The sequence below is a fragment of the Trichomycterus rosablanca genome, chromosome 18 (assembly GCF_030014385.1).
Source record: "Trichomycterus rosablanca isolate fTriRos1 chromosome 18, fTriRos1.hap1, whole genome shotgun sequence".
NCBI classification, from domain to species: domain Eukaryota; kingdom Metazoa; phylum Chordata; class Actinopteri; order Siluriformes; family Trichomycteridae; genus Trichomycterus; species Trichomycterus rosablanca.
Genome location: NC_086005.1, coordinates 5,280,919 through 5,297,104, shown reverse-complemented (window position 1 = coordinate 5,297,104; position 16,186 = coordinate 5,280,919). Strand labels below are relative to the sequence as shown.

The 16,186-nt window shown below is 37.4% G+C and overlaps 1 protein-coding gene across 1 annotated transcript; it reads left to right on the top strand.

Moving 5' to 3' along the window:
• Positions 1-322: 322 nt before the first annotated feature.
• dbh (dopamine beta-hydroxylase (dopamine beta-monooxygenase)) lies at positions 323-15,959 on the top strand. Its single transcript, XM_063013714.1, has 12 exons — positions 323-658; positions 2,592-2,738; positions 4,500-4,757; positions 7,490-7,666; positions 8,688-8,790; positions 10,039-10,205; positions 10,789-10,932; positions 11,876-11,914; positions 12,240-12,299; positions 13,344-13,471; positions 13,778-13,937; positions 14,886-15,959. Exons 1-12 carry the CDS (start codon positions 323-325, stop codon positions 15,012-15,014), a joined length of 1,848 nt encoding a protein of 615 aa, XP_062869784.1. The 3' UTR covers positions 15,015-15,959.
• The last annotated feature ends 227 nt before the right edge of the window (positions 15,960-16,186 follow it).

The following is a 16,186-nucleotide window of genomic DNA, read 5'->3' as shown; positions in this document are numbered from 1 at the left end:
ATTAGCCTGAATAAAGTAGAGCCTGTCACAGGGTTGTGCTCTTAAAAGCAAGAGTAGAGGGGACGAGCAGATTCAGATCAGATCCACTAAACCAGACTGAAACACCACAAGGGCTTTGAGAGAAGAGAGCTGAAACACAAGTCATAAAGATGACAGCACTGAAGCTTAAAGTGGACGAATAAGGACAACTCCAGTTTCAAACAAGAGCAGCACATACTAGAACCTGTTTTTGGAAATAAACACAATTTAGAGCCCATCAGACATAATATATTAGGTTTAATCCCAGATTGCAAAGAATTAGTCCTAAATAACTAAGGGAAAAATGCGCCTGCTGGACAAAGACCTGCGTCTGCAGGATGTTATAGTGATGTACATTATCCTGCTTGCCGCCCTGGTAGTTCTTCTGGTGGCCCCATACCATGCTCCATCTCCATCACCAGTCAACTCCAGAATATCTTTACCCTACCACGTGCCACTGGACCCGGCCGGGCAGCTGGAGCTCTACTGGAACATCAGTTACTCCAGGCAAGAGGTGTTTATGGAGCTTCGCGCTAAAGAGCTGCGCTACGGCCTCCTGTTGGGAATGTCTGACCGTGGAGAACCTACCAATGCTGATCTGGTGTTGTTGTGGAGTGATGGATACAAGTCCTACTTTGGGGTAAGAGTGGACATATATACAGTACATATGTGGATGATTGTGTTTAAACTGTTGGTGTGTTTTTGTTTAAATGTATTTGTTTGAGTTTAATAGAAATGACATGATTTTATTTATTTATTTATTTTATTTGTGAATGATGTGTCAAATTGCCACTTTAAACCAACACCTGCATGACACAGGAGGAGAAACTGAAATGTACTTATGAAAGCAATTACCACATATGTATGAGGAGGCATCATGGTAATTTTTGAATTTGAATTTGGTGAGACAGTATTGTTAGACATTGGTCTGATTTTTTTTAGAATACAAAACACAATTGGCCTTTCTTATTTCCTTTGGTATTGCATATGACACAGAATAATTTTGGATCATTAAACAAAACATATGCCCCAATGAGACTCAACTAATCCAGTACATTTTGTAAAGCATGGTTTCATTTATTCAGAAAGGAAAATGATCCAATACAGAAAATAAATATAGTATAAATAAAATAGTAATGGTCGCTTTAACTAGATGTACCATTTTCAAGCAGGAGTAACTGCAATTAAACACTAATTATGTTATGTTATTTATGTTACTGTGGAGAAAGTTTAGGACACTGTTTAAAGAATAGTTTCAATCTTTTCAGGCATAATGAGACCCATGTTAAACACATAATCAATTTTGATTTGTCCGACCATATAGTAAATGATCTCAAAAGGGATACATGTGCTTTTTTTCTTATAGCTACCCTAGCCTTCTTTGAATGGTGGAGGCAAGAACACTAAACTTAACTAAGGCTAAATACATCTGCTGTTCTTTGAAACTTCTATGGGCTCTTTGGTGACTCCCTGCATGAGTTGTTTCTGAGCCATTGGGGAAATGTGTCCAATCTGGCCACTTTTGGCTAGATTCCCCAGATAGGTTAGATTTGGTGAAGTCGGTGGGTTTTTTTTTTCTTTCTGAATTTTGCATGTTCTCATCCGCAAGTCCAAAGACCTGCTGTCAGCTTAATAGGAGCAACTAAAATCTACCCTGTGTGTGTCTGCTTTGTAATGGACTAGTGACCTGTCCTGGTTGTTTTCTGCTATTTGCCCAATGAATCAGACCCACCACAACCCTGACCAGGATAAAACGGTGGTAAACCAAGCTTAATTTAAAAAAGAACTTAATTCACCAATTGCAAAATTTTTACAGTCAGCTCATATTGTTACTTTAAAATTACCTTCTGTACGTGGCTGAACACAGACCCTTCTCAGAGAAGGTATTTCTGTTGGTATTTACTTTACTCTGTAGTAAAAAAAACAAATTTGCTTTTAGACGTGCATGTGTGCCATTTTTCTGTCACACAAGTCTGGTAAGACTGGTAGTAATTTAGGGAAATAACACAGATTTTTATATTGCATATAAATAGTAAAATTAATGAATCTTCTCTATTAAATTGAGTTCAGTTTGAATAGTGTTTGTTCCTTTCAATCTAATTACATTTTTATATCAGCAATTTATTATCCAATGTAAGAATTAATGATGCTATTCACCAGAATGTACAGTTATGGTTTATAGTTGTTTAATTAAACCGTGTTATTTCTAAGAATAACATTAACTTGCACATGCACTGGCCTTTTCAGAGTGAAAGACAGAATTAAAGGAGGCTGAAATTGAATTGGGCCACAGAGGAAGCGCTACCCAAATGCTCATACCGCCTGGGGAGAATGCCAGTCTGTCTCTTAAATGCCATTATGTCTTTGCAAATGAAAGTTTCTGAATGCAAACATAATGTGGGTTTCAGAGGGAATCGGCTTAAAGAGTGTTGCATGTGTTTATACACAATATACAACCTTACATGAGCTTGACTGTGTCTGTGCATGTGTATATGGGCGCCTATGGGATTATGCTTTCTATGTGTACATTAATATTCATGTGTGTTGGTGTGGCTTTGTGTCTGTATGTATAGGATGCATGGAGTGATGACGAAGGCAGGGTAACGTTGGACAGTCAACAGGATTATGAGCTTTTGGAAGCACAGAACACTCCAGAGGGCTTTTTACTGCTCTTCAAGAGGCCCTTTAGCACCTGTGACACCCATGACTACGTCATAGAGGCACTGTAGTACTATTCACATACACACACACACACAGACTCATGTACACACCCACATTGTTTAACATTGGGTGTAATGATGTATAAGGGAATGAACAATGCTGATGGAAACTATTGCATAATGGTATTTGATCTCTATGAAATCTGAAGTTTATGAAAATAATCATGAAAGATGATCATTTAAAAAACATTATTTAGAAAATAATGTACAACCTGGTAACTTAAAACTCTTATCCACTCATCCAGTTAGGGTCGTGCGGGTGCTGGAGCCTATCCCAGTTTTTCATCGGGCGCAAGGCGCACAGTAACATCCTGGATGTGGATGGACCTTGCTGTGAGGCGACAGTGCTACCCACCGAGCCACCGTGGACTTAAAACTCACTTTTAATTCATCTAATTTAGTAATCTGAGGGGAGTTGTAAACTGTATTAAGTTTTAAATGTGCCCTGGCCAGTATGTAATTGTTCTAATGCAAAATATCTGGGAAGCAATAAGCAAAAACGTTTTAAGCAACTTCATCAATGCGAGTGTGTCATAACTCTAAGAAAACAGCATTTAAAAAAAAACAGAGTCATAATGGCTTGTTTACAATTATCCTGCTTTGTCACATTGTAGACAGGCATCTGTGAGCCCTTTACTCCACCAAACAAAAATGTTTCATGCCCACAAAAAGCCATGCTAGACTCCCTAGCTAACTGATAAGCATCTTATGCTACTGTGGTTGTGGGAGAAAACATCTGCTGCTGTAATTCACCTTGTAAGCACTGGAGCCTGAACTGAACCCCACACACCTGTAAGTGTTTCCTATTAGAATTCATCAATAATGAAGGTGTTAAGGTGGGAAACACATGAGAGAAGGTTTTAATGCTCTTACTATTTCTAAAGTTTTGTGTTATCCATGTGGTATCTAAGAACACAAAGACAGCTCTAAATCCTTCTCTTTGGATAAATGGTGCAATTTTAGCCAAATTGTGAACTGTCAATGTAAGTCTGTAACTTTTTTGTTTAAAATACACATCAGTTATATTTAGAACTAACTTGATTTTCTAGCCGACCCGTTCAGTTTATTACAAATATTTTTTTATGCGTTTTCCCCAATTTCCTCCCAATGGTCTTATTTTACCTCCTCTATTGCGGCTGACCTTCACTCCTCACTACAAAGGGTCAGATAAAACATGCCCCTGTGCAGTCTGCAGTAGCCGACTGCTTCTTTTTTACCTGCACAAGCTGGGTTTATATGGGAATCCGTATCGCTCACAGAGAACCACGCACTGATCTCCATTATCCCCCGTCTCTGTGCAAGCACCATCAATTAGCCAACACACATCATAATTGCAGCAGTCATGAGGAATACCCTGTGGCACTCCCACTCTTTGGACAAGCCAATCATTTTGCTGGTAGGCGCCCGGCCTGTCGGTAGCCGAGCTGAGATTCGACCTTGTGCAATTGACTTTTGTTTTACCGCTACACTTCCAAATGCCATAATTACTAAGTTTTTAAGTGTCTAAGCCATCAACAAAAACAAGCATTTGCCCATGAGTCAGAAACAAATCTGGAAATAGAAAATTCAAAACTATTAAGAAGATTGAACATAAGTAAAATTGGTTGAATTGTTAAATTATGGCCTTAAATTATTTCTTAGTCTCAAAAAGCCTCATTAGTCACACAAACCCTCTTGCTAAATTAAAAACATACTGGTGTACATGTTTACATGCACTACTTGCTTTAACATTTTCTGACTGAACATCTTTTTGATGTGCAGGAAGGGACAGTCCACGTGATTTATGCTGTATTTAATGGGACGATTCACTCACTCCGGGAGCTCAACGTGTCCCGTCTCCAGCCTGGTGTTCAGAGAATTCTGCTGCTGCGTCCAGACACACCGTCGCCGTCCCTCCCAACAGATGTGCGCACACTGGAGGTTCTGGCTCCTGACATCATCATTCCTAACCAGGAGACGACCTACTGGTGCTACATGTACCAGCTGCCCCCCAACATGCCCAAAAACCACATAGTAATGGTAACAGCAGTAAATACTATTCATGATAACTGTGTGATGATGGTTTTAGAACATTTAGCACAGGACCGAATATATATAGATGTTGGCATTTATGTGATATGTCCACGTCCAGACACAATATAATGTAATAAATACAACAGTATGGCAAAACATAAATGAATAAATCCTTTAATAGATGTCTGCAATTAAAACAACGAATCAGTTAATGAATACTTCAGTTAATAAACAGTTCATTCATTTGTACAGAAATGACTAAACAAAACAAACTGTCTGTAAATTATAAGTTAATTATTACAGAGACAAACCAAACTGTCACCTAACAATTAATCATTTAATAAATCCATAAACTAACAAATCCTTAAACAAATCAACCAGTTTAAAACTACTACTGTAAGTTGCTCTGGATAAGAGCATCTGCTAAATGTTAAAAATGTAAATGTAAATACTACTAAATTTTATTAATAACTAAAAGCAGTTTAGTTCATTTAATGTACCAGTTTATAATTTATAAAAGTCTGTAATTAAATAAATAATCTAGTTGATGCATTTATTGATTAAATTGTCACTGAATAAATAAATAAGCTGATGAATCTGTAAATCTGTCAGATCTGTTTAAAATTGAGTCCAATAAATGTATTCAACATTCTAATTAAATCAAAGTTAATTCATAGGTTTAATCATTAAACATTACTCAACCTTTAAATGAATCATTTATATATTACACTGGACAACAATTTTTTGCCAAAGTTCTGTTACCTTGAATTTTTTTGGTGATTGTGACAGACCCATTTGATCTGAACACAAATGTAGTTTCTGATTGTCTGTATCACATAGAAATTTTGAGAAACATGAGATTAACTTTACTGATTATAACACATTTAAATCTTATACGTGTCATTAGTTCAACTGAGCTAAAAGTGTTTTGCTGCTGATTTTCGTTTCTACTTAACATCTGGTGCATCTCGTATTAGTGTTCAGCAATAGTCAGCCAGCACTGACGGATTCCAATGGCCTTGGTAACATTTTTCCATTGTGGCAATGTCTTGGTGAAAGCATTCGCCATGCTCATCACTTACTGCACCAAGATTAGGGAAGAAATGCAGGAAATGAATTTTCAGTGACGTTGCACTTCATCACTTTGTAAGCTTGAAGAAGGTTGTCACCCAGCTTGATGAAGTTTGGCGCTCGATAGTTGCAAAAAAAGAATTTTTCAACATCCTGGAATGATTTCCAAGTGATTTTCTCAGGTCTCACCACCAGCTCTTTGAACTGATCATTCATGATGTGTCGCATTTGTGGACCAACAGAAATGCCTTCACTAATCATGGTATCAGTTATTCTTGCGAACTCTTCTTGCTTTTTATTTGTTCGTTGCCTTTATAAAATCTTTCATCAGCCCGAGTTTTAAGTGAAGTGAATATTTTTTTTTTTTGGGTCCACAAGTGGTTTATGTGCAATATTATTGAATTGGCCAGTTATTTTTAGTGTAATATGATTCTTCTTATGACTGTCCCAATTGCAAATGAAGCAGCAATACTTGGTATATCTGAGCTGCAATCCAAGAAGCAGTGCCACTCTAAATCTCCAGATGTTTCAGTTGTTGTTGCTGTACTTGATGTGTTTCAACAACAGTTCCATGTTCTGGTATGTTTCCTTCATGTGTAAAGCATACCAACAGGTACTGAAGGATAGACATTGTCACTGTATAACAAGACAGCCTTGAGGCATGAATCAATAAAATGGTACGTGATAGGAAAAATTTGAGGTGATTTTTGTTATCAGCAGCTCAAAATACCTAAGACACACCCAAAAGTGTTCAAGAAACAAAATCTCTGTTGACCAGTGTTATTATCAGCCCAGAATTCTAGTGATAGTGAAATTAAAATTAAGAATAAAGAATAATAATAAATAATTATCCATACATGCTTTAGTCAGGTCGATGTTTTAGCATGTAAATGCGAATTTGTGACACTGATGAAGTTTTATTATGCTTTACATCCTGAGCTTCAGTCATCCATCAAACCTGATGACTTTTATATTGCTCACACAGTGATTTATGTAATAAGAAGTACTTTTGCTCTCATGGTGTTTTTGTCCTCTGGAATGACACTAAACTATTGCAATGAAGGGCACTTTGGTGGCTCAGTGTTTTATTATGCTAGCCCACCACCACTAAGATCTGGGTTTGAGTCTCATCTGTGCTACCGCCCGGGCGTCTACACAGACATGATTGGCTGTCTGAGGGAGATGGATTGGTGCCCAGTCCAAGGTATTCCTGTCTTGCACCCAGTGTTTACTGGTGAAACCGGGCCAGCTGAGACCCTGACCAGGATAAAGTGTTTGATGAGAATAAAATGAAATTAATATAATGCAATTAGCTTAAATTATGAGGTTAACACAGTATTGTCTGCGAGTCAGATAGTTCTCCCTACCGCTCTCTTATTAGTGTATCTTTCTTATGTTCCCATTTGTATAGCATTATAAACAATTTACATACAATTACACCATAAATCATTATATTTTATACACTGTCATAAAAGGAGAATTTTCAAAGAATTAGGGAGAAAAAATTATAAATGGTGCTCCAGCGACTAGGGCCCCCTCACATGTGCATTGTTCTTCAGACTCTGGATGCGAAAGAGTTTGTGAACCTAAATTGAGCTACTTACAGTGAAACAGTAAATCAAGTCTAAGCGAGTCTGAATAAATCATTCTTTTATTCATTTGAGCAGTACGAAGCAGTGGTGACTCCTGGTAACGAGGCCATCGTGCATCATATGGAAGTGTTCGAATGCTCTCCTCACATGGACGCGGTCCCTCAGTACAGCGGCTCCTGTGACTCCAAGATGAAGCCACCTAAACTAAACTCCTGCCGTCATGTCCTGGCAGCCTGGGCTCTGGGTGCTGAGGTGAACAAAGTGTCCACATTCTTTTGGTAATATAGTGTATTAAGTGCAGTTATCACTGTTCATTAAGAAAGATAGTGTTCTTCTGGTATTAAATCCAGATTAATGCAGCAGATTGCTGCAGAAAATGTCTGCGCTGTTCCAGTGTCTAATGGTGTTAAAACTTGGTATTGCAAAGTTAAAACAGGTAAAACTTGGCAATGCTAATGGTGAACTTAGGCACTTGTGGAGCTGCTAATTCAAGAAAACACAATATCTAAGAACCATTTGTAATAACATTTATGGATTCCACTGAGATAAACTAATTCTATACTATACACTTGCTAAGCTGTTGTTACTCCTAAACATTTCGTTCTCATAATAGCACCACTGACATCTGACCAGACAGCTCTAGCACTGAAGAACTGAGTTGTTGGAACATAATTCTATGAACCTGCCATGTTGTAATTACTGCCAGTACTTCTATATAAAAATAACATCACTAACATGAATGTCTGCCTGATTAAAAGTTCCAGTTATAAGTGAGTGTGCTTGAAATAGTCAAATCCCACCCACGCTTGCTACCAGCCTGTCAACATTTTGACTGGCACAGTGTGCTGAGACGTCTAAATTAAAGTATAACTAGCACCAAAGACTTCAGTAAATGGCTGCCTCTGGTGTGTTTCATTTCATCGCACAGTGTTGCATTGTGTTGTTCCACATCCAGAGGTAATATGCATTTCACATTTTTGAGGCCAGATAAAAGATAGAGAGAGAATATGGGAGAAAAAAGTGGAGGAGGAGGAAAAGATGGCTGTTATGTAAACAAATTCTCGGACAGCATCTCTGAAGGCTTTTAAAAACAAGCCGTGATGGGATATGTTCACCCCATTCAACGGGTTCACTGTCCATCACTCAGTAAAAGAACACAGATGACTATTATAGCTTTGCTTGAGTCAGTGCTGGCAAACCTTCACAGCCAGCTCACAACTGGTGATTCAGATAAATATAATACATTTCTTTATACACTTTTGGTTATTTTTAGCCCTTCTACTACCCACTTGATGCCGGCCTGCCTTTGGGGGGTAAAGGTTCCTCCAGGTTCCTACGTCTGGAGGTGCACTACCACAACCCACTTCTTATCTCAGGTAAATATTCTTCCTTACACAGATACTCAGATCTGAACTGTTTCTTGGTCTAGGTTAATTTCTGATCATGTTATGACTCATCTGCATTTCACCTTTATATTTTCACTTAGTCTTCAGAAATAGATTTCTCATACTGGTGCATTACAGTACTTTTACATTTAAAACCTTTTTTTGGTTTGTTTTGTTTTTTAAATATAAGCTCATCTTTAACTATGCCTACTTTTATTATATAGATTGGTATTTCAGGTTAGTTTTGCTTTTTAAATTTTGGCAAACTCCTTAAACAGCCATCTAGGGCGGCACAGTGGCTCGGTGGGTAGCACTGTCGCCTCACAGCAAGAAGGTTCTGGGTTCGATCTCCAGGTGGGCGGTCTGGGTCCTTTCTGTGTGGTGTTTGCATGTTTTCCCCGTGTCTGTATGGGTTTCCTGCAGTTTCCTGCTGTGCAGTTAGGTTAATAGAAGATACTAAATTGTCCATGACTGTGTTTGACATAAAACTTGTGAACTTATGAACTTGTGTAATGAGTAACTACCGTTTCTGTCATGAATGTAACCAAAGTGTGTAAAACATGACGTTAAAATAAAAATAAATAAATAAATGAAATAGCCATCTACAATTCAACATTGAATTACAAATATGAGGACCTATTAAAATTAATTAACCTATTAAAAAATGGTAACACTTTGTCCTCCTGATATTTCATAGTCACAGGCCAGGTATCTAATTGGTAATCTGTACATTGCTAACTACATTTCTCACAGGTAGACATAACTGTGATTTTAGTTTCGTACTCATTCACCAAAGTTTAAATCATTATTATTATTTTTTAATTTAATTTAACTTTTTATCAACCATTTTATCCTGTTGAGGGTCGTGGCAGGTGCAGGTCCATCGGGAAACACTGGACATAAGGCGACAATCCATCACAGGGCCTCAGCCAGTTCATTTTAGTTGTTAATTTATTATTCAAAACAAGTAATTTTAATTGTATGATTCAGAGGTACATTTAGTATTTATGCAGATTTGTTTTCTTATATCGTCCTATTTAGTTATTTAACCCTAACGTGACAACAGTGCTGATACTATCGTGCTGATAATTCAGTAGATTAGAAACACAAAACTGTACTGTTTTCCTAATTAAACTTTTTTTCCCCTCTGGCTGCTCCTGTACTTTTTAAGGGTTTGCAACTGCGGATCATTCTGATAAATATGTCACACAAGTCTAAATATGATTGTGTGTTTTACAGGACGCCATGACTCCTCTGGTATCAGACTGTGGTTTACTCCGTCTCTGAGGCGCTTTGATGCTGGGATCATGGAGCTTGGTTTGGTTTACACACCTGTTATGGCTATTCCTCCTCACCAGCGAAACTTTCAGCTCACGGGTTACTGCACGTCCAAGTGCACACAAACGGTCCAAGCTCCATATATACTTACAACCAGTGTTATTATATTTTTATAATTAAAATTCTTTTTCAGATTAAGACATTCAAAATTGGATGTAAATAATTAAGTAGTTGGTTATTTCTTGGCCATGTTCTTACAGCTGTTAAATAACTCTTTGAACTCAGAACTCCAAATGAGTATTTCCAAGTTTATAAAACACACACACACACACACACACACACACCCACACACACACCAGAAATGAGTAATTCTGTGTTTTATTTAGCTAACCTAGCTTGGCAAATATAAACTTTCTACATATTTGCTACTTACTGCACTACATAATTAGTGGAATAATTGTGGTACCCTATGTACAAAATTGTAGAATCAAAGAGACCATAAGGAAGAAAATAAATGAATTATCTTTAGTTAATTCCATTGTCAGTTCAAATCTTTGACAGTATTAATACAGCCTAGGTATTTAGTTTGTAGCTTGTTTATGTAGTGGTTATATTTTGAGTAATTGTATATATTTGAGTTATTTGATTTTTATGAAATACTGAAATATGCTTTTCCTGGATAATGAACATGCATGTTTGTACTCATCTCAGGCTTTGCCTCCTGGAGGGATTCATATATTTGCATCACAGTTGCACACACACTTGGCCGGGCGAGGTGTCAGGACTGTACTGGTACGAGGAGGCAGAGAGGTGGAAGTGGTACAGGAGGACAGACACTTCAGCACACACTATCAGGTAGCACACATAATTACATGTGTCTGTGAGGAAAGTATATGCTCATAATTATGTGCCTCACTGTACAATCCCACACATTCTGTAGGTTCCTCAGTAGAAACGGGTAACAGTATTATTATTTGTAATGATATAATACACATTTCTAAAGTAATAATGCAGTGTTTTCCAGCCTAATCTACCACATCTGTAGCATATGTTCAGAACTCATAGATAATGACAGTCGTTGGAACATAACAATTTATGCAAAACATATGTTTGCAGATTGCTTCACTGAACTCTTTAAATGTATTTGCACTTTAAGCTCTAAGTCTGTATAATGTCCCTGCAGAAGTTTGTGGTTTTGCATTACCAGTCATGTCATATGGGTTTGAAATTCAGAATTACTTTGTACTATAGGGTGCTTACAGTGAAAATCCACAGCCAAACCAGCTTGTGACAGTATTTTCACTGCATTACACTCTGTTTTACAGACTTCTGTTGTAAAACTTTGCCTAAGGTTTACATTTCGTGAAGCATTCATATAGCAAAATGTCATTGTTTTTGTTTTAGCACATCCTCACTTAACATTTACTCAGTACCATGTACTTGTATTTATTGTACTGTGTGGGTTTTTTTTGGGCCCTTAACCCTCAATTGTTCAGACTGTATACTGTAACTGTAATGTATGTCGCTATGGATAAAGGCGCCTGCTAAATGCTGAAAATGTAAATGTAATACTAGGTCATGGCTAAACTGTTTAGTGTACCATAATTGAGAATTATTTCTGCCAATCAATCCCAGCTTGGTCACACCTAATACAGAAGTACAACCATGATTAAAGAGATATATGTGATCATTTTGTGGCTGAGGCTAACCATTGAGATAATGAACAAAAAAAGAAGGTTTTCAAAAGCTTTCTAGCTGATATTAATACACTGATAACACTTCTCTGTTGCTATTCCAGATCATCCGTATCCTGAGGAAGATGGTGACTGTTCTGCCAGTAAGTGTCCATGCCAGCATCGGTTCTGTATGAAGGAAGATGAGTGATGCACGCTAAACAATTTATTTAGCCAAAAAATTATAAATAATAAAATAAATCACTGATACCACAGACATCACAGGAAAAGCCTGGAGGCAGCAAGCCACCAACAAAAGAACAGATCCTCTGCATTTAGACTGTCAATATCAGCTCCCACACACACAGTGAAAGCTGCCAGTTTCGCCCAAGCCTGCCAAACACCACCAAGCTAGGTTTTAAATAACTTTCTCCAAATAGAAGCTGATTGTACAAGATTACAGTCTCTCATTCTCTCTGTTTCACACAGGGTGATGTTCTTCTAACAAAATGCACCTACAACACAGAGGACAGGAACAAACCTACAGTGGTGAGTGTGAACACATGGCACACATGCATATTAACATGTACCCACGTGTACCGGCCTGCCAACAGTGCAAGGGTACCAAATCTGCAAATATTCATCTAGTATACAAATACAGGTTAAACAAAAATGCATGATCAAGAAAAGACAGACTAAAGTTTACATAGTGCACAGAAATAAGTCTAATCTCAGGAGTAGCTAGCAGCTGTGGGTGAATTAAACCAGTGGATTAACTGCTTGTTTTTAGGACCCAAATACAATCACAAAACAAAGCTCATTAGTGCTTAATAATATCAGGTTATGACTTTAACGTTACTGTATTTCTTCTCTGTAAAGTATCTATAAAACATTGTCAGACATTTCCAGGGTAATTTAGACTTCTCTGTTTACCATGTGTGTGAACAACCCAGCCATTGGAAGATGCACTTGTCAATGCGCTCTCAGTGCCGGTCCCAAGCCCAGATAAAATAAGAAGGGTTTCTTTAGGAAGGGCATCATTCCATCACCTCCTCCATGTTTGTTATTCAAAACATTAAAAGTAATTTCTTTTGTATTTGCCAATTAACAAATTGCAATTTTGTGTTTTCAGAGCATTTGTCAAAATGTACAAACTTTCCTAAAATTGTGGTTTGTAAAATCCAAATATCTGCAATCCATAAATCCAAAAGATCTGCAATCTATAAATGCAGAAAAAACAAGAACCCATTAGAAAAAGAACCCATAAAAACAACAAGAACCCATAAAAACAACAAGAACGCATAAAAATGACAAGAACCCATTAGAACAAGAACCCATAAAAATGACAAGAACCCATTAGAACAAGTTGATGATTTTCCAGCACATTAATGGAAATTTATATTTAACATTAAAATGCATAATTTTCCAAAAAGCCCCCATAGCTTCATTTTCCTGAATGTCCGTCCCAAAGTGAATGTGAGCTGTTTACAGTCTGGTGTAGCCACACTCTTGAGAAAGTTCTTTGCTGCAGCTTTTTGTGATAACTGAATGACAGTGGAGTGAAATACTTATCTCACTGTGCTGTGGTTGTAGGGTGGATTCGGGATTATGGAGGAGATGTGTGTAAACTATGTGCATTATTACCCACGCACACAGCTGGAACTGTGCAAGAGCCATGTAGACCCGGGCTACCTGCAGAAATACTTCAGCCTTATGAACAGGTAAAGACTTTGAGTTGTCAGCTTTGGTGTTCTAGCATGTTTTATTACTGCGCCACCTTAATTTATTTTTTAAGAAATAGCAATTCCACTATTAAATTGGGACCTCACTGTTGTCCATACCACCTTATTTTTATCCTGAAATTGACTGAAAAACACTGAAAAAAAAAAAGGAAATATTTTTTATTCTAACACAGAAATATGTGATACTGGTATAAACTCACTGATATTTGGTTTACTTTAACTAAAACTCATTAAACATAGTGTTGCTGTTTGCTAAATCCATGTTATTGATGTTTTTGCTGGTAGGTTTCATGGAGGTGCAGGCTGCAGCTGCTCTCAGACCACAGTGGAGGACGAGTTCTCCTCCGTTTCCTGGGACTTGTTCAGTGCTGAAGTGTTAAACTCACTGTACACCACATCACCGTTCTCCATGCACTGTAACCAGTCCACAGCAGAGCTCTTTCCTGTGAGTAATGCTAACAGTTACAGCATTCTACTGCTTTAAATCACTAGTTAAAACCAAACTAAATCCTACCCTAACTAGTTATTCAGCTGCGACATGTTTGGTGTTCAATGAAGAGCCCCAGAAAACCTCTGAATGATGTACGAGCACTTTGTTATTCAGCCTGCTATGTGCTAATGAGAATGTAATGATACACATTAAAGCTTTTAAAGTCTAATTGAACAATCACACAATTTACTGTTTTAAATCAACGAAAATGGCTTTTGTCATTGTACATAATACTTTTATAGTGATTTGAATAAGCTATTCAAAGACTAAAGACTAAACCTTGATGTTTGTCTTTAAAAGACGTTTAAATGCATATGAGAATACTGTGTTGGGCACGGTGGCTCAGTGGGTAGCACTGTTGCCTCACAGCAAGAAGGTCCTGGGTTCAAGCCCCAGGCAGGGCGGTCCAGGTCTTTTTTGTGTGGAGTTTGCATGTTCTCCCCATGTCTGCATGGGTTTCCTCTGGGAGCTCCAGTTTCCTCCCACAGTCCAAAAACATGCAGTCAGGTTAAATGGAGACACTGAATTGCACTATAGGTGAATGGGTGTGTGTGTATGTGTGTGTGTGTCTGCCCTGAGATGGACTGGAACCCTGTCCAGGGTGTTACTGTATGCCTTGCGCCCATTGAAAAGCTGGGATAGGGTCCAGCACCCCCCCACCGTGACCCTGCTTGGATAAGCGGTTAAGAAAGTGAGTGAGTGTTAGCCTGTGTTATAAAACCTTTTATGTGGACCAGAAAATAACATCTTCCAATTCACCTACCTACTTTATCCAGAGCTGGTTCATGTAATTGTGGGCCAATCAAAGCACTTTAAAAAAAAAAAAAAAAAAAGGTTTAAACCTACAGCTAAGCAGCTATCTGCATATACGATCAGCTAATCATCCTTTCATTCATCCTGCAGGGAGACTGGGAGCTACAGAAGATTCCTGAGGTGTTAGAAGAGCTGCAGCCCAGTCCGAACCCTTGTGAGCTCAAGCGAAGAACGAACCAGAAGAGTGGCCCTACGGTGGTTCAGCCAAAACACATTTAAATACAAACGTCCTAGTTGAAGTTGTAATTAAAAACATTTATTGCAACATGTAAAAAATAGATTTCATGTTATAATCGAACAGCGTGTTGTTTAGAGGAATAGTTTAATTCTTTACAGAAAATTATTGCACTGAATAAAATGAAGCTCATGAAATAAAAATGATGTAACTTTATAAAAGTAACACAAATGGAAGTTATTTGCTACTGAATGTAAATGTACTTGAATGTAACATTAGTTTTACTTTATGATTCACAAATCTCTAGTCAGAAATTGTGTACCTTTATTCACTAATTATATTCTAAACTTATTAAATGTCTGTAAATTATTAAACATATTTTGTTCATGTTATGTTCAGAGGATGGAAATACAGTACATTGAATAATGTTACTTAATTGAAAATAAAATACTTAAAAAAAATAAATAAAAAAAACCCCAGCTGATTAAATAAAAGTACCAGTCACTCATCCAGGGTGGCATGTTATTGCAGCTGGTAGAATAAGTGCCACTCAGTGACATCAGAGGTTCGATCCTCGCCTCTGGTCACGGATGAGTTTTGATCTTGTGAGTTTTCTTCAGGTGCTTCATTAGACTGGCTGCTCTAATTCGCCCATTGATTTAATAAGTGAGTAAATTGATGTGTGTGGCCCTGGGAAGGATGTATTTTGGTAAGTGCTGAACCCATCAAGACCTTTAGTTAGAAAAGACATCAGTAAAAAATAAAGATGCTATTAAACAAATGCTATTTTCTCTGGTATTATCATTATTACGTTACACAGAAGGTAAACCTGGTTTGTTTTGCCATCTAGGCCTTCATTATACAAAGCTAACAGCATCATAACTCCTGACAAATTACAGTATCACTTAATGGTGGATGCAACTTTTACACCCAGTCATGATTCCTTCACCTGTTACTAATTCACTGTGAAATGCTTCAATAAAAGTAAAAATATGGAAATAATGGAAATCTTTTCTTTTGACTTGAATAGTTAAAGTTTCATGAGAATAAACAAATCATATTCTTCTTTTTACTGCATTTTACAAAATGTCACTGTTTTCTCAGTACTAACATCTATCACCTTAGACAGAAGGTAAACCTGGTTTAAGGTAAGTCTTAATCATATAAAGAGGGTAGTAACATAACTTCCATATTATTTGTAATTCAAATAAACTAG